The following is a 25462-nucleotide window of genomic DNA, read 5'->3' as shown; positions in this document are numbered from 1 at the left end:
ATAAATCCACCTCTCTGGTGCTTCGGTACCTGGATCAATTGATCTTGCTATAGCTATTACACAGGTCTAGTGGTCATGGATCATTTTTATCTCAATGTTCATGCTTCGGATCAGGGATAGCTGTCAGCTACAAGCTGACTATGATGACTGTTCTCACCTTCCAAGTAGAGAGCAGCAAAAACCCTAGAGCTACGGAAGTTTCTAACTAGGGTCTAGATATATGGGTGGGATTGAGCTTCTATGCCTCATGTGCCTTTATTCAGACTATGAATGAGAAATTCTTCCTGAAGATAAAAGTGGATATTGGCTTGCAACAGAAAAGTTTTGTTCATTACCTGCGGATGCTATTATTGCTGCATGAAGATCACCCATTCGACTGTCATACCGTAAATCGTCCCTCATTAGAATCCAAGCGCTGGACCTAGACATCTACATCTCTCATTGACCTTATTTCTCAGCATCAGCAGCGGCGGCCGCAGCAGCAGGAGCGCGCTTCTTGGTGATGCGGAATCCACCAGCCAGGAGCAGCAGTGCCTCAAGACCAAGGATCACCGCTAGAGTCACCATCGCACCGATGACACCCGCCACGGGCCTGGAGACTCCAGCGTCACTCTTCGTCTGCGACGAAGTAGTCGTGGTGGTGGTGTTCGAGCTAGTCGAGTAGGCCGCACAGTCTCCATCGGTGTTGCCGCAAACACTGCACCACTGCTTGGTCGAGGTAACGGCGATCTTGCTCGAGAGCTCGGAGAACTCCGACCACGAGATGGTAGAGCTGGACTTGCCATAGAGCGGGTGCTCGGTGGGCGAGCCGGATGAGAGTGTTCCGTTGTGGAACACGAAGCGCACGCTGATGTCGGAGGCCGAAGGGAACGAATCCGTCGAGTTGGTCACCAATTCCCATGCCATGGAGGAAGCATAGTCAGGGATACCCGTGAAGTCGACGTCCGCAGCGGGCAACTGCGCAAGTCCAAAGTAGGACATGAAAGTGCCGTAGGAGCCGAACTGGATGTTCAGCTTGGATTTGCCCTTGGAGGAGATGGTCTCGTTCAGGCCGGTGAGCACATCTCCGGCTAGGATTGCCCCTGCGATGGCGCGGATGGTTTCCGAGGAGTTGTAAGCCAAGTTGTACTGCTCAATGTTGGCCAGGAGGAGGGCCTGGTGGAGTTGGTCCTCAGTGGGGACATTGGTGGTGTTGTGGATGTACCCAACATTGAGGTAGTCGAAGATCGTGTAAGCATTCTTAAAACTCATCTGGGAGTCGGAGAAGGTCCCATTCAGCAAAGAGGACAGCGACTGATAGAAGTCCTGGGTGGAGGAGTGTAGCGAATTGTACAGTGCCGAGGAATAGTAGTTGTTGCTGCTGACCTCGGCGTTCTGGCACTCAGTTGAGCTCTGCAGCCAGGCCGTGTCCTCACTATTCGAATTAGTCTCGGTGAGGGAGATGGGAATCAGCTGGTATCCGTTGAGGGGAGAATCGACAGTGCTGCCATTAGCCAGGGTCTGGTTCGCCGACGAGCCCACGGGAGGGTAGACACCCTGGAGGAAGCCCGTGGCCGAGTTTTGAAGCACATCGTCGGAGGGTGACGAGACACTGATCTGGCTCAACTTGACAATATCCTCGTTGATCCCCTGGATCTGGAGAGACGAGTTCGAGTCAAGATACCGGCTGCGCCAGTAGCTGCCTGTCTGATAGACTTCGCTGTAGCCCAGATCAGTCAGCTCCGTGTTCTTCAACACCTTAGCCGTCCGATCTCCGTGACGAGCGAAGATGTAAGCCCCAAGGATCCTCTCTGCTGATACTGGCAGGGCCAAAGGCATTGCCAGCAAGGCAAGCATGAAACTGGACTGCCGGGTAGAGGACCGCATGATGAAAGTTGACTGCCACGAGGTCTCTGACTCTGGGGGGGAGAATTGAGGGGAGGAGTAGAGGAAACGGAGAGGAGTAGAATGAGGGGAAGGTAGCAGCCAGACCAGTCTATAAGAGAAAAGAACCACGGCCGACGGCCAGCCAGCCCGGCGTCTGCCGCGGAGCAGGACTTTATCATGAGAATGATTCGCCTCGACCACGGCGGGGTCCGCAGGAAAAAAAAAACCAAAGGAACAGGAGCTAAACCCTACAGATCGAAAGGGTCCTAGACAACATGACTACTTGGCAGGAGAATCGGAATTGGTTGGTCAATTTGCTTTCCTGTCTTAGGGTGCAATTGCAACTGATAGGAGAAATGACTCCCCGGAAGTGCCATCCTGCAGATAATGCTCGTAGTGTCCCGCGGAAATGCGACGCTGAAGCCATTGAACAAATCTTAGGAGAGCTTATCTGATGCCAATGGTGAAATCATGACCAAAAACGCCTCTTGGCCTTGTTCCCCGCTTGTGGGCTTAGCTTCCATCCCGTGTTTTCTTATCGACATCGACTGACACAAACGATGAAAGATGAATTGACTTTAGTTGACATTCCGATATGCTTTTCTTCGTTGCTCTCGGTCTAATTACCGTTGAACGGGGGAAAGCTTGCGCTGCTGAAGACCCCCAGGATAGGTTGTCTACCCCAGCTGGGGGGATCCAACCCTGGCTGGGGGATCCAACCCTGAGTCAGACCCTGAAAGGATTAGTAAAAGTGGAGGAACTGCAAGTCCCAGGCTTCCAGCCCTGCAGTTCAGGCCACTCCGCTTATTAACCTATTTTGTCAATCGCCTTATCGTCAGCAAGGCGCTATTGGCCCGTTAGGTAATTCTCATATTAAATCAACCGTCCTGTAGAATTCTTCTGATCAATTGACTTATGTGGTATAGAATGATTTGATCATAAATTCTTCTTATGATGCTGCAGGAGTGACTACCGGTCCATCAGCTCACAGCCGTTTCGTACAACACCCACCAATCCGCCTGTCTGCATCGTCTCGGAACCTCCTCCCGCCAGCCTCCATTCTATCTCCGCTAGCCCTTCCAGCCAGGTAATCCTGGTTTGTGCGGGGACTTCGACCCGTTGCAGCTGGTCGCCCAACGCAGACAGGATGTCCGCCAGAGCTAAACCCTTATTGGTCTTAATCGTATTAATTGTGTTGAGACATGAGGTAATATCACTCGTGTTAAGAAGTGTTCGCATGATCTCTTCGATATCAGAGGGATGGGGCGCGGCAATGCAGTCGTAAATCGTTTCATTCGTAATCGTCTCTGGCTCTGGACGGGGCTGGTCTTGAGGGGCGTCCTTCATGGGAAGGGGTATACCTAATAAGGTCAGTATGAAGGAGCTTTCCTGAGACTACCATCGGGGCATGGACTTACTGCTTGCATGGCAAGCCTGAAGGACGTTCAAGGCACGTCGCATGTCACCCTTGCTCAGCTTGACCAGGCTGTCTACTGCTTCGGGCTGAATGTTGATCTGCTCCTTCTCAATCACCTGATCCACCAAAACTCGGATATCCCGCTCTTTCAACGGACTGAATCGGAATCGGGTACAACGCGAAAGGAGAGCCGGGGAAAGTTTGTGCGTATAGTTGGCGATGATGCAGAATCGCGTGTTGGCGGTGTACCGCTCCATGATCCGGCGAAGTGCCATCTGTGCAGTTGCCGTCATAGCATCGGCTTCATCGAGAATAATGAGTTTGAAAGATGCGAGCGAGGAGCCACCAGAGGCAGCTGCGGGTGCCATAGAAAAAATCTGCTTGGTGCCTAGCAAACGTAGGGTAAGTTTGGAGCGCCATGCCGTAGTTGTTGGTGGGTGGACATACTCGCAAACGTCTTGATCTGCTCACGGACCACATCAATACCACGGTCATCACTGGCATTCAGCTCTAAAACCATCTGTCGCATGTTTTTGCTGCCATATATCCGCCTGGCCAGCGCGAGGATAGTGGATGTTTTGCCCGTACCAGGAGGGCCATATAGAAGGAGATGGGGGAGACGCTAAAGCTTGGTGAGTAGCTAGTGATGATCTGCGGAGATATTACTGCGTACATTGGCTTCGACGAATTTGTTGATTGTGGCTAGAATATCCTGGTGTCCGGAGACATCGTCGAGAGTATTCGGTCGGTATTTTTCGACCCTGGTAGCAGTCAGTCAACAGAAGCACTACGGCGGATTGGAAACATGGTCAACGGACCAGGGAAGGTTGTCTTGAGCCTCAATTGGTAGATCTGCCGCGGGTCTTTTGGATTTAGAATTGGTGTTATCGGAGCTGAACTGGATCGCGGTTTTGGACGGAGCGTCCACGTCCATGTCGTCCTCGTAATCGGACATTGCGAATATCGCGATTGTGAGTTGCTGGGTGACGGATTCTAGAGTCGAAATCCGACTTGATGAGGAAAGTCAGAGTAATGCCCGGAGCAAAACACAAGGGAAGGGCCAGACGCGTCGAAATCCCGCAGCGCGTAAAGAGGTTCGGGGCCGGAAAATCCCAAGGCGGAGGAGGAGCTCCTGAGGCGGCAGGGCGGGTGATGACATGCGACGAGGAACCTCCCGCCCGCCGGTCTGGCAGCACCGCCTTCTATCAGCACTTCTCCCTCCCCTCACTCACCCCCCACTGCCGTTCTCCTGATCCATCAACAGCCAGCCCTCATTAGACAGGCTCTAAGGGGATTCATTGCTCTTTCTCTATCATCACATCATGCCTGTAAGCTTTGCAAGACTCCTGCTAATGATCATTTCCATTCCACTTCCCCCCTGACACTGGTCTAGGCCTACCACTCCATCTTCCTCGAGGACCGGGATGTCCCCGTAATAGGTATGGCGGAATGCGCTTCCCTCTCCCAGGCTCATTTCACAAACACCCTTCCCCTCCCATGAGAAGGCAGCAGCAAAGCCAATCAACATCAACTAACTCCCATCAACTTCACCTTTGTTCTACAGGCAATTTCCCCGTCCTCCCCCTCCGCACCCGCACTCGCGGCCCCGCATACACCCTTCCTCCGCTCCCGCCTAACGCCGATACCGAAGTGCCCGCCGACAGCGAGTCCTACGACTGTGTCGACGAGATCCTGTCGCTCTTCCGGGCCAATGTTCTGTTTCGCAACTTCGAGATCAACGGCCCAGCCGACCGTATGCTCATCTATGGAACGTTGTTCATCACCGAGTGCTTGGGCAAGGTGAAGCCAACGATGGCTGCTCGCGATGCGGAGAAGGTCAGAAGCTTTTTCCCCCAAAAGAGGACATTGCTTTTTGTTGTCTGGCTAAAGGAGGCAAGCTTTGCTGACCGAAAGTGGCACATTCTAGGCTCTGATCAATGTTGCGCTTGACCACTTTGCTATCCCCGGTGACGTGGCCTTCCCTCTGAACCAGGCTTTCGAGCCTCCCCGCGACCGTCAGGATGCCGAAACGCTCAGATCGTATGTCCCTTACAACTCCAATGCGTTAGTGTCTGGGTTGACTTTGCTGATGTGGTGGTATGCTAGTTATCTGTCCCAGGTGCGACAGGAGATCGCTATCCGCCTGCACGCTAGATTATACCCCGGTGGTGTCGGTCCCTCGAAGGTATGTTTCCTGGATCTGCTGGTGATGAGGAGGACACTGGCTGATATACTCTTCTATAGTGGTGGCTCAGCTTCACCAAGAGAAAGTTCATGGGAAAGAGCTTCTAAGATATATTTATTGCTTTGATTTTGCGCCCATCCAGTCAGCGTGTGACGAACCCATCAGGGCGGCGGCCGAGGTATTGTCACTTTACTCTATGTATATTTGAATATGAGCGTTGTGAAAGCGAAAATCAACGTGGTTCGCTATGGTGACCAGGTAACGCCTAACCATGGTCTTGGTCTAAGCTTACAGCAGGGGAGGCGAGACTAAGTGGTCCTTGTCACGCAGATCCGTAACAGGAATTTCCGTGTGGTTACTCGAAAAGTGGACATTAACATCATGAGATTCCACAGAAGGATTGAACCCTTTGCGACCTGGTAATTCGTAGAGCTTCTATGGTACACGTTCGACAAGACATTGGTGACCCAGCACGATTTACACAGTCATCTCCACATCAACACCCTCACCACTGTCTGCCGGGGTCTCATCTGACCGAGCGATTTTTCTCTTCTTGCGGCTGGGGTTACCTGCTGCCTCAATGTGCTCTTGCGTGGGAACAACTTTAATTCCGTGGAAAATGAAGCCGTCCGCACCACCCCGACTGGACATCAGGGGATGTGACCGCCCTGGCAGGACCTGCCACACCCGAACTCTCGATGTCTCCAAGGTAGGTGCCAGTAGCAGGGTCGGGTCGAGAGGGAATTCTTCCTCGAGCTCAGATTTCACATCGACCGAATCATCGGATGTGGCCTTCTGCTCCACCAACTCGCGCCTTCGGTTGATGAATGCAGTCTTTCTTGCGGTAGAGTACAGATCCATTACCTCTGTCAGGGGCTCGATGTTGGGCGAGTATATGGCAACAGGGGCCGAGCCGGCCAATAGCGGGATCGTATACTTCAGCACGCTGCTCGGGTCCATCAGGGTTGCGATCACCAAGCCATCAAAACCACCGGCCCGAGCCTCGTCGACGGTTCGTCGTACCCGCATCCACCGACCACGCTTGCGGTGGTAAGCGCTGCGCTTGCTCGACTTGTATGTGGAAAGCTCCTCGGCGGGGATCTCCGTTGGTTCCTGAGCATAAATGCTGTCTGCGTTGGGGTCCAGAAGCTGCATGAAGGAGACAGTCTTGAAGTTCGTGTAGAGAGGGTGAGAGTCGCTCGGGTCGTCGGCCTCGTAACCGAAGTATTTCAGGAGGCTGATGTTGGGTTGCTTGTTTGCATGGAGCAAGGTAATGGTGTTTCCTTGCGCAGACATCTGCGGGCGACGATTCCGACGTGACGGGGCACCCTCAGTAGGTTGTGCCTCGTCATCGTGCTCTCCTTGCGCGCCGGTTGTTGCCGGCACTTTCTGGTGAGCGTCCTGCTGCTCGTCATCGAAGTCTCCATCGTGCGGGTAGAGGATCCCCATCCGCTCCGCCATAGCCGCGACCACCAAGCCACCGGTATCATCAACGACCAGGTACCGCCCATTCGGATTCGACAGTACGGTCTCCATGTCGAAGGAGGTGCTGCCTCCATGGTGCACGTTGCCCCAACACCCCAGGAGGCCGAGCGCCTCATCGCGCATCTCCAGAGTTCGCGCCGCCTCCTTGTCCTGCAGCATATAGTTCGTCAAATAACTGACATCCAGGGGGATGATCGTGAACCGCTTCATGTACTTCCGCTCCTTGCGCAGCTTGTATTTCGCCAACGAGAACGCCGTCTTCTGATCGATCGCCGAATGTGACTCCAGGAGCTTGGCGATGATCTCCTTGCCGGCCCCCGTGCTCTCCTTCTTCAGGGCCTCGATCTCCTCGATGGTCAACTTCTGCGTTGAGCGATCGTCGATCGTGTCGCGGTTTGTGCGCATGGTCGACGCCTCGTCGCTGGGATCTTGGTCGTCGCCGTCGCCTTCGCCTTCGGCAATGAGGTGTTCCGCATGGAGCTCGGCCGCCGAGACAATGCGCAGGTGGGTGCTATCGGGCTCGCCGGGGGTCTCGTGGATGTCGAAGGTTAGGTAGAAGGGACGACCGATAATTTGGTTGGCGGGGAACGTTCCATATTTGCCCAGGAATACTTGGCTGCAGAGGTTCTCGGTCAGTTAAGAGTGTAGGACGAAAACATATTGAGCCCATTTGCTCAGATGGGGCAGGCGCGCGCGCATACGTGTTAGGGACAATCTTTTGGATCCTCGTCTGATCGGACGGGAGCTTGAAGGCGACGAACTGATTCGGTCGCACGTAAGAATGCATGCTGGGTGACGGTGGTGGGGGGGGAGGGGGGAGGAAGCTTTCTCAATTCATCAAATTCAAGATTCAACCGTCCCGAATCAGACACGCAATGAGGAGATGAATTAAGTCGCGATGCTAGACTTCTGATAAGCCTACTTGATCTGGGGGGTTCATTTCACTTTTTTCCCGCGATAACGCACGGACCCCACGAGCTTGTGATAATGCATGGGTTATGTAAGCTCTATGCTGCGGGCGGCAAAAGAAGTTTTTCCGTGGCCGGCGGCAGCAGCCCAAGACGTCATCGCGTGGCTCGTGGCTTGTGAGATGTGGCTTTGCAGTAGGTATAGTGGCTGTGCTTCCGGTGGAGATTGTGTCAGTGATTAGTGTACCACATTACCATACAATACACGTTGCCTGGACAGCGCAGGAGATCCAGGCAACCGAATTGCTGACCCGTGTGGTAATTGGCTGTATGTGCTGGAGTAATTGGAATCTCCACCGCCCATTGACAGCCATCCGAGGTTGACGTTAACCGTTCTATTCATCTATGGGAATTCGGGTGCCTGTGACCCTCGCTCGACTTGTTCTGCTGTGCTATCCCTGTCAGCTGCTGCTTCCAAGCTTACGCATTCAATTGCATCGTCCTCTGCCGTATCCCTGGTCTAATGCGCAGGACTATGGTCGTGGACTGAAGTTGTTTACTGCTCCAGTGACGAGGTTTGGAGCTACTGCCCCCGTTACGTATACATCCCCCGGTAGCTTCAACCACACGCTGTCGGCGTTCCCCTTCCCATCATCCATCCATCCATCCATTCATTCATGCATCGAAGGTGTCTGACTGCACCTGTCGTTTCTTTGTCACCAACTCAACTAAAGTTCACTGGCCTCTCACTTCTGCCCATACTCATTCTGCCAGTAAAACTCATTGGCCCCCAAGCTTGTCCAACGTTTCATCGATTGACGCCCGTGAGCCCGGCCGGTCACCCCCCCCCCAAAGATCTGGACGGCAAGAACCCGCCTTCATGGTCCTGCGAAAACGAGCTCCGCCACGTCTCCAAAGTCTCGGCCAAGCCTACGATCCCTCAGACCCTCGTTATCTGTCATCTAAAACCTCACCAACCTCCAAGTCATTGTCGTCCTCTTCCCCCAAGCGTCTTACCCGCCCTCGAAGGGCCCAAAGCACCCCCCAACCTCAGCGAGCCGCTTCCCCCGACTCCATCTTCTATCCCGACCTCAACACTTCACCGGCATTTGACCTGATGCCTCTAGAACAAGCGCAGAAGTCTCCAACCAGGGCCTCTCCCGGTGATGCCACAAATGCATGGGCGGATGAGCTCGTGGAGAGGTTCAACCTTGGCTCACATGATTCTTCCGGTCTAGCGCAACCTGCGCCAGCTGTGCCGGCTGCAAACGGTGCGCAGGCAACAGAAAGTAGTAGGGTCGCCCGTGTGCCGACAGTCTTGACTCCCGGCGCTCATGGAAGACCCCATACAAACGAGTGGCAGCAGCCACAACATCAACATGCTGGGAATGGCTCCGAATGGGATCCGCACTCGGGCCAGCATTCTTCTATGCCGCTGCAGTCCAATAATCCGTTCCTTAAGCCAAGGACACCTTCCGGGGCGAACCCATGGGAAGATCCCCAATCCCGTGCTTCATATGGTGAAACATCGTCGATCTCACAGGACGGGGCAAGTGTCCGCTTGGGTCAAGGTAGGTCTAACCAGAGTGTTCTGTCCGTGGCAATAGCTCTAACGGCGTTTTCGCTTAGACGAAGGCTATATTCCGATGACCGCACGCTTGTCGCTCTTGGAACAGCCTGACGAGACGTCCCCGTGGGCTGACGAACATACTAACACTGCCACGCAACCCGCGCCACATTCGCAAGTCCAGCCTGCTCAGCATTTGCACGAATCAGGCAGGCTGTTGCCAGATAGAAGCATCAGGACCCCGGCATCTTTGAATACCAATGCTACGGGCTCATCTCATGTTCTTATCGACGTGAACGATGCTCCAATCCCGCAGATTGGGGAATCAAGCCGGTTAGGTCCTACGGAATATGGAATCATGGACGCATCTCCCGATATGTCTCAGCCACAAAAGCGTCTTTCAGGTCCACCTTTACCGGAACGACCGAAAACGACATCCGAGCCAACTGCAGAGACCCATGCTCAGTCGGCACTAACGGCTCCATTAACTGAAACTGAAATGCAGCGCCAACAGGAGCAAAGATTCGAGACCTACTCCATTCGGCATGTTCATTGGACGAACACGACAGGCAACCTCTGCGACTCGCCAGTTCTGGTACAGAATAAGAATGGCCCATGTCCTCTCTTAGCACTAGTGAACGCCCTTGTTCTACGTGCAGCAGGGCAAGAAGTCCAGCCACCCATTGTACGAGCTTTACAGACTAGGGAGCAGATCTCCTTAGGGTTGTTGATAGAAGCATTGTTTGACGAGCTTACGACATGCTTGGGCCCGAACGATGAGCTTCCGGACATCGAGGCTCTCAGTCGCTTTTTGACTATGCTACACACCGGCATGAATGTCAATCCACGACTCACATTGGTATGAAGGCTGTTTTTTTCCCCTACTTAACCCATTCTCACAAAGCCCGCAGGAGTCCGAACATAGCCTCGGCACTTTTCTTCAGACCGATGTTATCCGGTTATATGGTACATTCGGCATACCATTGGTTCATGGCTGGGTAGCCCCTCCATCTACGGAAGCCCATGCGGCCCTGGACCGGGTAGCTCAGTTCTACGAGGATATTCAGCTTCTTCCCTTTCGTATGCAGGAGCTCGAAGATCGGGTCATCCAAGGGGGCTCGCTAACTCCTCAGGAGGAACAAACTATGCAAGATATACACACCATCCACGGGTTTACCGATGTGGAAAATGCAACTCAACTGAGTCTTTTCGGCCTCGATCAATTGCTGGCAAAGTTGCAGCCGGGGTCACTGTCCATTCTATTCCGCAATGACCATTTCACAACACTCTACAAACACCCGCAGCTCAATCGGTTATTCACACTAGTCACCGACGCCGGCTATGCCTCTCATGCGGAAGTCGTGTGGGAGAGCCTCGTTGACGTAAATGGGTCAAATACCAGTTACTATGCCGGAGACTTCCGCCCTGTCAGCCATGATGCTCCTAGTGCGTCTGATCCCTCCGGTCCACGAACCTCAAGCAATCCGAGAGACTCTCTACCAGTGCCTCCAGAACGACAAAGTGCCAATCTCACTCCTCAGGAACAGGCGGACGCTGACTACGCTTACGCCCTGTCCCTGCAGTATCAGGAAGAGGAACAGAGAGAAAGCACTGCTAGCAATGACAGAAATCCGACCCATCGCGCCTCCATGTCCAACGCCTCCACTGGTGTATCCCGCGAGTCAGCCTATGCTCACGATCGCTCATCCAGTGGTGTCAACGTCAGCAACACTGGCAGTGGAGGCTCGTACGCAGCAGCTGCGCGAAGCCAGCCGTCGCGACAAAGTCAGGGTTCGGGACGACGCTCGCAGACACGCTTGACAACTCATCGTCCTGTGCACGACGATGAAGTCCCGCCACCTTCATACGAGCAGGCCGCCAGTAGCCCAATCTATCCGTCGCCTCAACGAAGCGCCGTCAACTCCACGGAAACGCCTTACCCACGAACCACGGCTGGAAGGCGACCCTATGGAAACTCCATCTCGGCAGGGTCTGCAGAGCGCGCCAGAGACCGGAATAAGGACTGCGTGGTCATGTGAGAGCCTTCCTCTCATTGACACATACTATTAACACGACTTGAAATCCACTCTCGCGAGTGGACTTTAATCTCGGATTCGACGATAAGACCCTGTGAAATGACTGATGCTCTTATGTAATATATGAATACTGCTGTTTGTGATTCTGCTAGATGACTAGCACACGGCAGGCTTTGTGTTCTGAGGCTTGATATGACCTTTAATATGTATTTTGTGGATTGCAGTGGCTATAAAGGGAGGAATGTTGTTTTATAGCCTCCAAGGGGCTTGACTTTTGTCCCGGATTCTATTTTCTTGTTCAGTGCTCGGAGTTGTACATAGCGAATAGCGTGAGGCGCTTTGAACTGATGATTTATGATACATGAAGCGAGAGTTTTCCAGGCAAGAGGAGTCCCTTCCTGGCGAGCCTGCGAACGAAGTCCTGGGCTATGAATCAAGACAGGTAAACCTCTCGTGCGGGGGAATAGAGTATACCTCTAGGCTAGATGACCTGACATTACCCCAATTCAAAGTAACCCCAGCTAGCCGACACAAATTCGTTGGGCATCATCCCTGATCCGATCTGATTAGATCCCATCCCCTTCGCCTCCGAAGCTCCCCACGTTCGCGTTCGACGCGGGCGCACCGGAAAGCTTCCCATTGGCTTGAGTATCTATGAAAGTGGATTCTCGCGTTTGATACCTACAGCAGGTAGCATGGCCTTTCGACAGAGCGACGAGCGGTAATTGGGCTGTGTGTCGAGTTGGTGTTTGAATTGAACACAGGGAGAACTATCAATTTGGGCTCGAACAGCGCTAACGACATAGACTAGATCGAGTTATCAACAAACACCTTGATTCCACAGGATGATTCCACGGAATATACAGCCTTGTCCTCAGCAGTGGGTTAACGAAAAGTGCAAGCTTAACCTTCCCAGAAAAACAGATGAAAAGAGAAGAAAAAGATGTTCCTTTGTTATTTATCCTTTGTTCAATGGGGGGACAGACTATGGGTCAAAGATCTACTATCGTGCAGCGGCCCGTCTCGCAGACCATGAGATGATTCTTCGCCGGGTGGGACGGCCGCAACTCTTTGTACAGGGGGTTGCGCGTCCGCAGCCAGAAAGACTGGTTTCCTACAAAATCTCCTAGATGAGAGGGTCGGATATCCACAAGCGAGACGGTCGTGGTCGCCGTCGATAATGTCGGGCCGGCCTCGGCGCGGAGCTTCTTTACCAGGAGATCGCGGGCGGCAATCGGTTCCTCGGCGCGGCTGGTGGTGGTGGTGGTGTCGTTAGATGATGCTTGTTGTGAGCTGCTGCTCCTGCTGCTTGGCCCCAGCGGGATGGCTGCTGTGCTGAATACACCCGTGATGTTCCGCGTTCCTGTCTCCAAACCGACGATGGCGTCTAGGAGACCCACAAATAGGAACGGGTGCTGCAGAATCTCTACTGAGAACGAGCGGCAGGTCTGTCGGGCAAGGGTACGATATCCCTCCTCCTCGAAGAGACTTGCGAGGCGCAGCAAATTGCGCGCAATGACGCCGTTGATGGATGGTGTAGCTGACTCGGTTCCGGTTTTCAAGCGTAGGAGAGGGCCTGGCGTGCCTGGTGTCATGGTTGAAGGGGTGCTATAGTAACCTGCGGGTGTGGAGCCAACGTATGCGAGGAAGTTGTCGTTGAGATACTCTTTGATATGATGTGTTAGCGAGCCAGGTTATTTTCAACATTTACCAGGCACTCACTCTGCAATTGGTCGGCGAATTGCAAGAAGCTGTCGTCGAAAGTCGCCTCGTACATATCCAACAGTCCACTTATCAAGTATGCATAGTCATCGGCGAAGCCAGGGGTGGTCCCCCGAGCTCCGTCGCGGTAGATGCGCCATAGCTGTCCCGTCGACTTGTCGAACAAGTTTTCCTTGATGAAGTTGATTGCCTTGGCTGCCGCCTCCCTGCACTGTGCTGCCTTCGTGTTTTCGATTTCTTCGAATAGTGCACTGCACTTGGCGAGTGCCCCGATGGCAAGTCCGTTCCAGGCAACAATGACCTTGTCATCCAAATCCGGACGTACGCGAGTCCTCTCCCTGTAGTCGCACAACTTCTGCTTTGCAGACTTGATAATCCTGACCACCTCGTCTTCGCCGAGACCAAACTCCTTGGCCAATTTGCTAGGTGTCACTTTGACTGCTAGCACATTCTGGTTCATGAATTCATCATGCGGGTCGTTCTCGGGCGGGATGTTGCCATCGGGCAGAACGCCCCAGTGACGAGCACAGACCCCAGCATCTCGCTGACCGAGTACCTGAGTCAGCTCTTTCAACGTCCAAACATAAAATGCGCCTTCACGCTTCTCGGTGTCATTGGGCGTCGGGAGACTGTCCGCGTCTTCAGAGGAGTGGAAAGCGCCTGCTAGTGACTGGATCGGAGCCGATGTGAGATAGCTGACCAGGTCGTACACAGCCCCCAGTAACTCAGGATTATGAGTGATCTTGAACGCGTCTACATAGACGTCCAAAAGCTGTGCTTGGTCGTACAGCATCTTCTCGAAGTGAGGTAATCCCCAGTTGGGGGTAACACTATACCGCGCAAAGCCATGCCCGATATGGTCTCGAATTCCTCCACGCGCCATGCTAATAAGTGTATGGACTGCCATGGCGGTCGCCCGCTCACACTCGTCCTTCCCGACAATGTCCGACACCTCAGTTGGATAGATTCCCAGACGCAGCAAAAAGGCCAAGTTAGAAGGTGTGGGGAATTTAGGAGCCGTGGAAAATCCTCCATGTACAGGATCGTATCGGGAAACGAAATGCTGATAGGCCTCCTCCAACAGCTCAATGTCCAGGTCTTCATCCGCTTGTCGATCGCCTTGGTAAGAATGTGTGCCCTCCTCAGCGAATTCCCGGAGCTGTTTGGTAATTTCCTTCGCACTCTCGAGGCACCTCTGCTGTTGCGTCTGCCAGACATCCCGGAGCTTTTCGAGGATTTCGACAAATCCGATCGTCTCGTTTCCTGTCAGGGTGGAGGAGTTGGGGCCGGGCCAGTATGTCCCGCCAAAAACAGGTTCAAGATCCGGAGTAAGGAAAACATTCAAGGGCCAGCCGCCCGATCCGGTGGTTGCCTGGACATAGTTCATGTAGACATCGTCAACATCGGGTCGCTCCTCTCTGTCCACCTTGATTGGGATGAACGACTCGTTTAGCACTGAAGCCACTTCGTGGGACATGAAAGACTCCTTCTCCATAACATGACACCCTAATGCGGGTTATTATTTCAGAAGAACAATGTGACCAAGTCTTAAAGCGAGAGACAAGGCTTACAGTGACATGCCGAATACCCGATGCTCAGAAAGATCAACCGGTTATGGCGTCTGGCCAACTCGATGGCTTCTGTGTCCCAAAGCTGCCATGCTACTGGATTGTTCATATGCGCCCGCACCTATTAATGCGTCAGTAAGGACAGACGGCTTCGATTTGCGGATATTTGACGGACGTAAGGTGATTTGCTGTCCCGCAGTCGATTGACGAGCTTCGGCCCTGCGTCGGCCAGATTATGGTGCATGCCTGACGGGGCAGCCATGTTGAGGCCGTAAGACATTCACGTGGGACTAGGCCTTTCACCAGTCAATGGTTTGTCAAGATCTCGCACTAGATAGGCAGCCTGCTTGCAATGCGCGCGTGTTAGAAAGCAGCTCCAGGCAGCCGATAAGATATCACCACTTGGCCGTTATAGCAGGCTAACAGATGGCAGGGAACTAGCGGGGGATAAGAAGAGTGAGTGACAAACCAGCTGCAAGCGATCTGATCCAGAGACCAAGCAATATCCAGCGATCGATCGAAGAGTAAATGTAAACGGAGTGATTCGGCAGACAGACAGGCAAGCAACGGATGAGGGGAGAGGGGAACGAGGGAAGAAACGCATGTGCCCGCGTTACTAGTCAGTTAGTAACATCACTAGTCCGCCTGGCCCGCATCCGGGAGATCGTCGCCCGTGCGTCATGGACTCGCCCCTGCATGGTCACGTGGACTGTGGTTACACCTCAGCATTTGACCTGGGACTGTACGCTACAGCTGATTCTACTGACTTCGGTACAGTACACTACTTTACTCGATATCAGTCCATTAATCATATCGCTTGGAAGTTTAGTCGTGACGGTCATTCTTGGAGTAGTCTCATAGAGTAGTCTCAATCCTCGCCCATCAGCTCGGCAAGCTCCCGCTCCTCCTCTTCGGTAAGCATCGACCCGGGGTTGGTGGGCTGCTCTTCATCCTCGGTCGAGGTCTTTTGTGCCATGGCTACTGCCGTCTGAAGCTCATCGGGCTTCAGAGACCACTGTCGGATAGTAGCATCTATACTGACACTGACGATTGTTGTACCCACTAGTACTAATCCTGTCACTTCTTCGTAATGTCCAGAGAAGGTGTGGTAGAGTTGCCCGGTCTGTTTCATTTGGGTAAGCAATAGTCAGGTCAACGCAGCAATCTCAGGAAATAGAGACATACCGATCGATTCCATACGCGGACCTCTTCATCACGGCACGCTGTGACCACCCACCCACCTTGCTCGTGAACCACAACATCACGCACATAGTCGGGATGATCCAGGGTTGTGTTGGGCTTCCAGCCGTCGTCTCGACTCAAGCACTTGGTAGTCTTGTCGGCTGAAGCAGTCCATAGATCGGCATCCTGGTCGAAGAACAGTTTATGCACGTTGGTCTCGTGAGCCAGGATTGCAGCGGTACCGGTTAGGTCTTGGCTGCCCTTAGAGATGTCGAATTGTCGAATCTCTCTGTCGCTTCCAGCACTGAACACAATCGGCTCTGGACTGTCCGAGTCCAGCGAGATGGGATCAAAGGCCAAATCTTGAATGCCCTTGGCGTGGCCTTTCAGCACGGCCAATCGTTGCCCAGTCGCGATGTCGGACACTATTATTTGCGCATCGGCGCCGCCCGAAACCAGAACATCTTGTCCACGTAGTCTCGTGCTGATGACGGACCGGACAAAGTCCGTGTGGCCTTCATAGCGCAGCTTGCGTTCCTTTGTAGTTACATCCCAACTCCAAACGGTCTTATCCCAGCACCCAGCGAACAATAGTCGGCCGTTGGGCGAAAAGCATAGACTCGTAATCGGTGCAGTTGGGCCCTTGTAGATGGCTGCGGTTTCTCCGGTCTAACACATTTTTAGCCACGGTCCTCGTAATACGGCTGTGCCATGCACCTACTTCGAGTATGACCTTGCGCACTGTTCCACCACTCTGAGCCACGAAGACGGCGCTGTTGTTTAAGGGATCAGCAGCGACGGCCAGAATCTTGCTCTGGAGCCGAATAGGGTTTCCGTTGGTATTTTGTGACTTGGCATCCTTGCGTTTTTGCTCATCAAGGGAAGCTCTGCAGCCGGAAGGAATCAGCGAGGGGCATGCGAACCGCAGCTGGGCAGCGATAAGGAAACGAACGTGGTTTGAAAGAAGTCATCGCGATGACTTGATTGAGCCATTGTGAAGCTTGTGACAGGTACCAGATAAGAAGAAAACACTGGGTTGTGATCAATTGAGTTTGATGAATGTGATCACTAGCAATCATCATCATCACGACCCACGGTACCATGACTAAGCTTCAGCTGCTTTCCCCGCCCCTCACGTGGTTCCTTTTGGGCAAAACTGGCGAAGGAACTGCGCGGTGAGCTTCTCGCGCTCACCGGAGCCCCAACCTTTCCCACCCACAAAACCGGCTTCTTCCGTTTTTCGACCTTTCCTCTTCCTTCTTCCTTTCACTTCTCTGCCCTTCTCTCTCTTCCCCAATTTTCCTATATCTTCACCTCTCCCTCTTTCTTCCCCTTGTTCCTTTCTCTCTTTTTCTGCGCGTCAATCGCGCAACTCTCCCTCTCAGCATGGATATGAACCATTTAATAGGGTCAGTCTTCTATGCCTACCTACTGGTGTGATCCAGGGTTTGTTCGGCTAGGCGGGAGTTAACACCTGGCAGTCAGCGGTTCAACCTGATCTCCAAGAGTGACATTCGGTATGTGCCACCTTTCCAACCCCTTCTGGTGCTTCTCCTGCTCCGGCTCCGTGCTCGCATCCATTGCCCTCGGAAGCATTGGCAATGACTGTTCGTACTGACAGCTCCCCGCTAGCTATGTTGGAACCTTGCATGAGATCAACCCTGAAGCGTCCACAATAGCTCTGGAGAATGTCGTCTCTTTTGGAACTGAGGGCCGTCGAGGCAACCCAGCTGAGGAGATCGCCCCGTCTGCCAGTGTTTATGAATACATTGTCTTCCGGGGCAGCGACGTAAAAGACATTAGCGTAGCGGAGGACAAGAAAGAAAATGCACCATCTGAACCTCCTCAGGTCCCTGATGATCCTGCCATCCTAGGGGTAAGTTTGCTCAACACACACTCTCCATTCTCACCCTCTCATCACCTCTGGTGTTGGTGTCCTCCGGACACTCGATCTTATGATGAAATATTTCGGATGTAAACACAGACCTGTTCTGAAAGCGCAAAACCGTGTGGATTTTTCCGTTGCCTTCCTTCTGACAAGATCAAAACACCTTACCCTTGGCCCTTGCACAAGAAAACACTGCTCTATGATGCAAGAATACTAACGTGTCAATTGGTGTAGAGCATGTCTCGTCCAGGTCCAGGTCCTCAGGGCATTCCTCCTCACTCCCAAGCACAGCAACCTCCTCGTCCGGCTCCTGGCTATCCCCAGCAACCTCAGTTCCAGGGCTTCTACCCTCCCTATGGGCAGCGCTTTGGGGCTCCTGGTTTCCCTCCTGGGCCCGGATTCCCTAATATGCCGTACGGAGCCCCTCCCCCAGGATGGTACCCTCCCCCGGGTCAAGGATTCCCTCAAGGACCAGGCCAGTTTCCCCCTCATCAGATGCCTATTGGACCCCCTGGTCAACACCAGACCCCTCCGCCGCAGCGTCAGGGGGCGCCTGGTGCGGGCCCTGTAAACGTTCCTAAAGCCACCTCCGAGCTTCCCGTTGGTGAACGGCCCTCCAGTAAGCCCGCCAGCCGGAATGCCACGCCTGCACCTGCTGCTGGTCAGAACCCTCCTCCACCCCCTGTTGAATCGAAACCTTCCGTAATGGAAGCCGTACAAGCCTCCAGTATTCCCGCGACGGCGGCGGCGCTTCCGGTTACATCCAAGATACCACCCACCGGACCCAGGAGCGGACGTGTGCAGCCGGCCATCCCGATTGCTACGCACTCTAAGCCGCCAGTCCCAGCTGTAGGCCCTTACCCCGGTGCTGGTGTGGGAAACAATGTGTCGCAAGGTACTGCTGCTCAGGCGGCCATTACTGAAGCCACTCGGGCTGCCACTGCTGCTGTCGCGGCTGCCATGGCTAAATTGCCTCAACCCAGTGCACAGAAGGCTCCTGGTCATGGCGAGGCGTCTGTGGACGGCATGACAAAGCAGCTCGCTGAAATGAAGCCTTACGAAGGAAGCCGAGCTCCTCGCGGCGGTCATCCACACCCACGGGGCGGACGCGGTGGTCACCGCGCTCCTTATCAGGGCCAGGCGAAGAAGGTTGAAGTTCCTGACACCGACTACGACTTCGAGACCGCCAATGCCAAGTTCAACAAGCAGGACCTGGTGAAGGAAGCGATTGCTACTGGCTCTCCGGTCCATGAAGCCGAGGCTGCTTTCCCTGAAGGCGAGGACGAATATACCGATAAGTCTAGCGCGGATAATGTCAACTCGTACAACCGGGCTACCTCCTTCTTTGACAACATATCGAGCGAGGCTCGCGATCGGGAAGAGGGTACTGGTGCTCGTGCCGGCGGCCGTGAGTGGCGCGGTGAGGAGGAGAAGCGGAACATTGAGACCTTTGGTCAGGGCAGCGTCGATGGTTATCGGGGCAGCTATCGTGGCCGTGGCAGAGGAAGAGGCTATGGCCGTGGCCGCGGAGGCTATGGTCGTGGATACAACTCTCGTGGCCGTGGCGGTCTTCGTGGTGGTCGCAATGCCTCCCAGTCCACCGGAGTGCCTACGCAGATCTAAATCGTCCCTTTGGTTTTGTCTTTTCATGACTGTCCAGCAGCAGTTCATTGTATCATGCGCTTAGCGATTATTGTTGCTATTCTTTTCTCTGAGGAGTGGTTTATGTCCGTCCACGACTACTTTTTTTGTTTCTCCTGATATCCCTGGCGTCTGATGGAGCATCCAATGAATACATATATGGTCTTGACGTGCGGAAGGTCATGACTTTCGACTGTGATGGGATCCTTATGGGTTACGGTGGATTTGGTGAACTATGTGCTGGGATGGCTACTGTTACATCTGGTGTCAAGTTTGGCGTTCTTCATACTCAAGCATAGGCAGGTCTCGAACCTTCATTGCAGCGATCTTCTGGACGTGGGGAGTCTGTCACTATTATGTCTGATATCGTCACCTCACATGGGTCAATGTTGGAGGTTCTGGATATTGTCGGTTGGCTGCTCCAGTCTCCGTTGTGGATTACGTGCGGACAATGATTGAGCGTGGACCATCTTTGTATCATACTACTACGAGACATCATCTTTGATGATGAATTCAAAAGACCGAAAAAGGAGGCCTTCTGGCCTACCAACCAGTTTTCCCTTGTTGTAGTCTCGTGACGAGTACAGCACTTCGCTTGTAGATGCGCGGATACTCCGCCCCAACCATCCTCACCAGCCTGCCATGCTCCTTGACATCAACGGCAAAGATTCACTCTCTCCCCCCACCATGCGTCATTATTAATCTTAAGATTGGTGTATTAAAGCTTCGCAGCGGGGACGGTCGGTTCTTATTCGTGTTCCTCCGCCTGAACATTGGGTTCATTCGGCAATGTCCCCCTCACGAGCCTTACATATGCCTCGGCCAAGAACGCTCGTCATACCCGAAAGAAGCAGTGATGTGGAGCAGACGCGCCCATAAATGGGGACAGTTTCAGTCCATTCGGAGGGTATAATGGGGCTTCAGGTCTTGACGGTTCCACAAACTCAATCCACCGTGAGCCACGGTCAGTCGATTCCAGCAAGCGGGGAAAGCTATATATACTGTACACAAGACCTACCGCAGCCATGGGGTATGTTAATGAACGAATGAAGAAGGTCTCGGAGATCGTTGCGCCAACAACCTCTGCTGCGGGAGATCGTGCTACCAACATGTCTACTACGAGTACTTCTGAGCGGGTCCAAGCTCCCGATCAGCTCCCTTGGGATCCGAATTGCACGCGGTTCCCCACTCGCAAGGAACTGCCTAAGATTCCTGGGGCGCCGAAGGATGCTGCATGGGTTTGGGGGAAGGATGATCAGGTACTGTTGCTTGTTACTTTGTTACTCTGAACTGTTGTGCATCTTGAATTCCTAGCTGACCTTGTACACTGCAGCTCGGACGACTGAATCTGCTGACGCCGGCTCGAGTCAAAGCTGCAGCTGCGGAGATCAAGCTAGGGGAGATGATTCGACTTGAGTGAGTTTGGTCGAAAAGCGGTTATTGCCTCTACTCGCAGAGGGTGTACCCACTACCTGGCTCTGTACTGCAGAAACGCTGATGCAGCAACAGTCTCCCATTGCACATTCCGGAAACCCCGGCCTTCGACCGCGAGCCCTTCCAGCATCAGATCAAGGAGCTCGTCGAGGACGTGGTCTACGACGATACCTATACCCTGAACACGCAGAGTGGAACCCAGTGGGATGGATTCCGCCATGTACGCTGCCCTCTTTTGCTTGCTGGGGCTTCCTCATAAAGCCTTTGACTTGCGATCCAATGATCCTCCCATATATGCTAACCAGATGATCCCCCCAAAAATCTAGTTCGCCCACCTAGACACCAAACTCTTCTACAACGGGGTACGTTACGTACTGCACCATACACATCCACTCAACAAAACCAACAAACCAACCCTAACGCTCAACTCCAGACCAAATCCACAGACTTCCACCCAACCGACCCCAACCCCCACAAATGCAGCATCCACCACCTCAGCACGCACGGCCTCGCCACCCGCGCCATCCTCCTCGACTACCGAAACTACCACCAGACACGATTCCCCGAAAACCCCTACGACCCGTATACCTCGCACCCCATTACCCTCGCCGCTTTACACGCCTGCGCCCGCGCCCAAGGCATCAACCCCCTCCCCACATCCCGCGGCGGCGACATCCGCCCCGGGGACCTCCTACTCATCCGCTCGGGCTTCGTCGAGCAGTACCACACGCTCACCCCGGCCCAGCGCAGCGCCGCGGCGCGCCGCTCGCACGCGGATCTCTGCTGGGCCGGGGTCGCGCAGGACGAGGATGTGCTGACCTGGTTGCATGACTGCTACTTCGCGGCGGTGGCGGGGGATTCGCCGACGTTTGAGTGCTGGCCGCCCACGCGGGAGGACGGGCAGGGCGGGTTCATGCATCAGGAGCTGCTCGCGTGTTGGGGGATGATGATCGGGGAAATGTGGGATCTGGAACGGTTGGCGCGCCGGTGTCGGGAGGTGGGCCGGTGGACGGTTTTCGTGACGAGTGCGCCGGCTATGGTCTTTGGTGAGTTGCCCCTTTGTAATCTTGGGATTGGTTTTGTGGACCACGGGAGGTTGTTGGGGCGGGGGGTGTTCTTTGGTGGGAATGTGGGAGATGAGATGGGTGTGGGATGTGGAAGATGTTGGCTAACTATTTCATGTGTGTGTGTGTGTGTGTAGGTGGTGTTGGATCGCATGCTAATGCTACGGCGATCTTGTAAACTGGGAGTCTGTCCTTGGAATCCGGGGCTAGGGACAGGACAGTTGAATGAGGTATGTGCATGCATGCTTAGCGGCATAGCTGTGCGCCGAGGGATTGACAAAGGAGAAACTCAAGTATTCTTTCATTGGGCAGCAGTCATCACATCGTTACATTCATTAAAGAGTCAGGAAATGGACATAGGAAACGATTATCCTCCCCTTATCTCCATCGCCATACTAGACGAAGTAAGGGTCTCTCATGGTCAAGTCGACTCAAGAGGCGCATGTCATGTGCTGGTGCATGGCAATGACCAGCAGATAATACACCAAGACAAAACACGGACAACAGGGTATCAACTCCACCGCAACTTCACAGCCATCCCTAAAAAGCGAATCAAAAGAAATCCTCCGGCCATTGGAAGCTGTGAGCACCGCCGGAGCCCGACCGCTGGCCCGCTCCCACAGTCTCAAGCTTCTGTCCCAACGGCGACTGGGGCTGTGCCTGCGCCTTTTCGCGATCTCGCGCCTCCCGCTTCTTGCCCATCTCCTTCGCCAGCCGTCGGTCTACCTTCGCCGCTGTGGCAGACAGGTTCTTCGGGAGCGGTGGCACAGGCGGGATGTACTCGTAGCGAGCCGACTTCTTCTTACTAGGAGACGAATTGGGACTGGGGCTTGTCATTATCTCCCCGGATGCCAGAGTCGTCGTTGTGGCCATCTCCTCGGACTGATCCGCCTTCACCAGCGCGACGCTGCTGCTATACAGCTGCAGCTGCGCCTGCTGATTTTCCTTGTCGTGGTCATCCGCCTCACCCGGACTAGGCAGCAGTAGGCTCTCGCCCGCACTGGCTGATCGCAGATCTGGGCGGCCCTTCTTCATCCGCAGACTAGGTTGAGGCTGGGGAGCACGATTCCTGGAGTTGGAGGCGCGTCTATGGGCCGCCACTGCTGAAGGCGAGCGAGGGTTGCTGGGCGATGATCGGAGAGGGGTGGAGCGTCTGCGACCGCGTTCCTCGCTGGGGGTATTTGGGGAACGACTGGAGGCAGAATGCTTTCGCTCGACGGAGCCGGGGCTGTCGCCGGGACCCATCTTCGGCAGTTTGGGCTTACGAGGAGTAGGTGTGCGGGCTGTTCCGTAGTAGTGGCGGTGGCTGTCTGTAGAATGCGTCGATTCAGGCTGGATCTTTTTCAAGGATGCAGGGTCTGGCGACTTGCGTTTGAGGGTGGGACTGTCTGCGGTCAAAGACGATTGGAGCTGGGGATCCTTAGATGTTCGTGGTGTCATACCATCCTGTTGCTGCTGCGTACCGGTTATAGGCTTGCTTGGCGTGGTTTTCTGCTGCGCTTCGACAGCTTCGCTCTGGTGAATGTTCTCCACCAGGGAGATCAAAGGTGTAGACACGGCTCGAGAGGAGATCGGGGATTTCAACTGGCTATTGCTGTGCAACAACCGCTCCGATGGAAGCGAGGGAAGTGCGCCGGGGACAAATTTGCGAGAGTATGGTTTGTCGAGAAAGGGATTCGGTGCCTGCACTTCTTCTTCCTCGCCGCCAACCAGGTCGTGCAGTTCCCGACGCGCCCGTTGTAACTTGAGTTCCAGGTCGCTCACGCGCTTCAACAGCTTGGCCTGTCGCTGGAGCTCTTTGCGCGACTTCTGGCGTCGCACTTCCGCGCCCTCCGGCTGCTCCTCGGAGGAAAGCTTGTTTGAGTCCAAGCGTTTAATGTATGGAATGCCCAGGGATGACTTGGCTTTGCGCAGCTCCTGGAACGAGGATCGAATAGACCCTACAGAATCGTTCCCTTCTTCCGAGTTCTGTCTCGAATGATGTGCTATGGGCCGGTAAGTCGCTGGCTCTGGGATGGGATTCCAGGACTTGGGAGGAACTCCAGACTCCCCATCCAAGCTCCGTATATAGCTACCCTTGACTGTACCCTTGTAACCGGAGCGCTTAAGCTCCGCGTAGGCCCGCTCTGCCTGTGCAAGCGGATCATCCGGCTGTTTGTTGGCATCAGCATTGCTTTTCCACCCCCAAGCACCGAAGGGATTGAACGCGGAGGCGATCGCCTTTCCAAACCGGAATATCCCGGAGCCTCGTTGCTGGCCCGTCCCATTTCCACCGTGGCGTGCATCATCGCGCAGGAAGATACTCGGTGGCTTCTCGCTCACGCTGTCGCTCATTGTTCCCTCGACGAACCGCGATCGTCGGCCGCGACCGGACGCACCAGTCTGGCGACCGAACCGGCCAGCAGATCCCATCGACGTCCGTGGAGAGATCTTACCCACTGCCGTCTGGAACGGCTTCCGGTGCCCGCCGGTCTTGTTGCTGCTACCCGCAGCCCGTTGGACAGGTTGTTGTTGATTATCATTATCCTGTGATATTGGAAATTCCCCGCCGTTCTCCAACTGTAAAGGCCACTCATTAGACCGCCGTCGCTTTGCCGAATGAACGGACGGGGATCTACTCGGCGCGCAGGACGGATAGTTCGACTCTTCGGCATCGTCGAACCGACCGGAATCGTCGGACTCGGACTCAGATTCATCGGCGGTGGAATCCCTGATGGTGCGCGCATGTTTGCGACGGGGGCTCTTCTGATGTTGGTGGGCCACGTGGTGGTCGGCGCATATGGACTGAAGCGATAGTTCAAGCTCACGATCGGTCTCGAGCGTGTCGACACCCTTCCCCTCCATACGGTTGTCGATCGAGGCCTGGACGTTGGACAGAATAACAGAGGTTAATTTGATTCAAGCTTCGTTCAAAACCAGTCCAATCCTGGATGTCTGTGAACGCGACGGCAGAGGTGACACACCCGCTGCGCAAGGGAGGTAGACGCGCGCCACGGGCAGGACAAAAGCGTGAACGGTGCAGGTGGAATAGAAATCACAAGACAGGCTGGAAGCAAGAGAGTGGGAGGAACGGAGGGGTGAATTGCGGCACTTGGAACTAACCTCGACCGTGAAGTGTCCATGGGCGCGATCGGCCATCCTCACTGCGCTTGCTTGCTCACAATTCATCCATCCACTTTCGCACCGTCGGTCGGTCGCACACCTCCAGAATTACTCTATCGATCCAGAGTCAGATAGGCGCAGGTGCAGTCGATCTTATCTTTTTCCGTCAACACGTCAACAGAGATCCTGGAAGATATCATCTACTGGGCAAATAAGGGCAAATGACGATAGAAACCCGGGGAAGACCACGCGGGGGAGAGAAGTGGAGGAGAGAGAAAAGAAGCGGTCAGGCAGAGAAGGCAGCAGCAGCAGCAGCAGCAGCAGCAGCAGCAGCGGCGGCGGCGGCAATGACGAGCGAGGAGAGGACAAAGTGGATTGTTATCAGCAACCAACCAAC

General features: G+C 54.2%; 10 protein-coding genes across 10 annotated transcripts; 4 read left to right on the top strand and 6 right to left on the bottom strand.

Annotated features, from left to right (window-relative positions):
• Positions 1-230: 230 nt before the first annotated feature.
• On the bottom strand, positions 231-2037 carry BO82DRAFT_354523 (histidine acid phosphatase). The gene has a single exon (XM_025635225.1). It carries the CDS (start codon positions 1864-1866, stop codon positions 448-450), a length of 1419 nt encoding a protein of 472 aa, XP_025491695.1. The 5' UTR covers positions 1867-2037; the 3' UTR covers positions 231-447.
• A 713-nt stretch (positions 2038-2750) lies between these two features.
• On the bottom strand, positions 2751-4375 carry BO82DRAFT_335784 (replication factor C subunit 3). Its single transcript, XM_025633313.1, has 5 exons — positions 4102-4375; positions 3957-4044; positions 3731-3905; positions 3285-3671; positions 2751-3227 (listed from the first exon to the last, which is right to left on the bottom strand). The coding sequence occupies exons 1-5, from the start codon at positions 4236-4238 to the stop codon at positions 2836-2838; spliced, it is 1179 nt and encodes a 392-aa protein (XP_025491694.1). The 5' UTR covers positions 4239-4375; the 3' UTR covers positions 2751-2835.
• A 125-nt stretch (positions 4376-4500) lies between these two features.
• BO82DRAFT_354521 (actin-related protein 2/3 complex subunit 3) lies at positions 4501-5976 on the top strand. The gene is made up of 6 exons (XM_025635224.1): positions 4501-4611; positions 4677-4722; positions 4848-5119; positions 5211-5323; positions 5390-5468; positions 5528-5976. Exons 1-6 carry the CDS (start codon positions 4606-4608, stop codon positions 5573-5575), a joined length of 564 nt encoding a protein of 187 aa, XP_025491693.1. The 5' UTR covers positions 4501-4605; the 3' UTR covers positions 5576-5976.
• On the bottom strand, positions 5759-7875 carry trm6 (tRNA 1-methyladenosine methyltransferase subunit GCD10). The gene is made up of 2 exons (XM_025638030.1): positions 7655-7875; positions 5759-7569 (listed from the first exon to the last, which is right to left on the bottom strand). Exons 1-2 carry the CDS (start codon positions 7738-7740, stop codon positions 5946-5948), a joined length of 1710 nt encoding a protein of 569 aa, XP_025491692.1. The 5' UTR covers positions 7741-7875; the 3' UTR covers positions 5759-5945.
• A 501-nt stretch (positions 7876-8376) lies between these two features.
• BO82DRAFT_392249 (uncharacterized protein) lies at positions 8377-11925 on the top strand. Its single transcript, XM_025638606.1, has 3 exons — positions 8377-9432; positions 9491-10287; positions 10340-11925. The coding sequence occupies exons 1-3, from the start codon at positions 8742-8744 to the stop codon at positions 11465-11467; spliced, it is 2616 nt and encodes an 871-aa protein (XP_025491691.1). The 5' UTR covers positions 8377-8741; the 3' UTR covers positions 11468-11925.
• Positions 11926-12456: 531 nt separating this feature from the next.
• Positions 12457-15323, bottom strand: BO82DRAFT_383584 (thioredoxin domain-containing protein; the record flags this gene model as incomplete). The annotated part of the gene is made up of 5 exons (XM_025638029.1): positions 15224-15323; positions 14930-15097; positions 14758-14875; positions 13187-14692; positions 12457-13130 (listed from the first exon to the last, which is right to left on the bottom strand). The coding sequence occupies exons 2-5, from the start codon at positions 15032-15034 to the stop codon at positions 12457-12459; spliced, it is 2403 nt and encodes an 800-aa protein (XP_025491690.1). The 5' UTR covers positions 15035-15097; positions 15224-15323.
• A 220-nt stretch (positions 15324-15543) lies between these two features.
• On the bottom strand, positions 15544-17009 carry BO82DRAFT_354517 (WD40 repeat domain-containing protein). The gene is made up of 4 exons (XM_025635223.1): positions 16889-17009; positions 16658-16823; positions 15940-16605; positions 15544-15877 (listed from the first exon to the last, which is right to left on the bottom strand). The coding sequence occupies exons 1-4, from the start codon at positions 16927-16929 to the stop codon at positions 15623-15625; spliced, it is 1128 nt and encodes a 375-aa protein (XP_025491689.1). The 5' UTR covers positions 16930-17009; the 3' UTR covers positions 15544-15622.
• A 373-nt stretch (positions 17010-17382) lies between these two features.
• Positions 17383-19447, top strand: BO82DRAFT_283971 (putative G2/M phase checkpoint control protein Sum2; the record flags this gene model as incomplete). The annotated part of the gene is made up of 3 exons (XM_025631439.1): positions 17383-17453; positions 17569-17812; positions 18158-19447. Coding segments are annotated over 3 exons (1605 nt in total), but the record flags the coding sequence as incomplete, so codon positions are not given.
• Positions 19448-20574: 1127 nt separating this feature from the next.
• BO82DRAFT_283786 (uncharacterized protein) lies at positions 20575-22141 on the top strand (the record flags this gene model as incomplete). Its single annotated transcript, XM_025631431.1, has 6 exons — positions 20575-20724; positions 20799-20881; positions 20975-21119; positions 21226-21261; positions 21333-21945; positions 22101-22141. 6 exons carry the CDS (start codon positions 20575-20577, stop codon positions 22139-22141), a joined length of 1068 nt encoding a protein of 355 aa, XP_025491687.1.
• Positions 22142-22265: 124 nt separating this feature from the next.
• Positions 22266-24339, bottom strand: BO82DRAFT_354515 (putative nuclear RNA binding protein). Its single transcript, XM_025635222.1, has one exon. The coding sequence runs from the start codon at positions 24295-24297 to the stop codon at positions 22516-22518; it is 1782 nt and encodes a 593-aa protein (XP_025491686.1). The 5' UTR covers positions 24298-24339; the 3' UTR covers positions 22266-22515.
• Between the last annotated feature and the right edge of the window lie 1123 nt (positions 24340-25462).

The sequence above is a fragment of the Aspergillus uvarum genome (assembly GCF_003184745.1).
Source record: "Aspergillus uvarum CBS 121591 unplaced genomic scaffold BO82scaffold_28, whole genome shotgun sequence".
In the NCBI taxonomy this organism is placed as follows: Eukaryota; Fungi; Ascomycota; class Eurotiomycetes; order Eurotiales; family Aspergillaceae; genus Aspergillus; species Aspergillus uvarum.
This window is presented reverse-complemented; position numbering and strand designations above follow the sequence as displayed.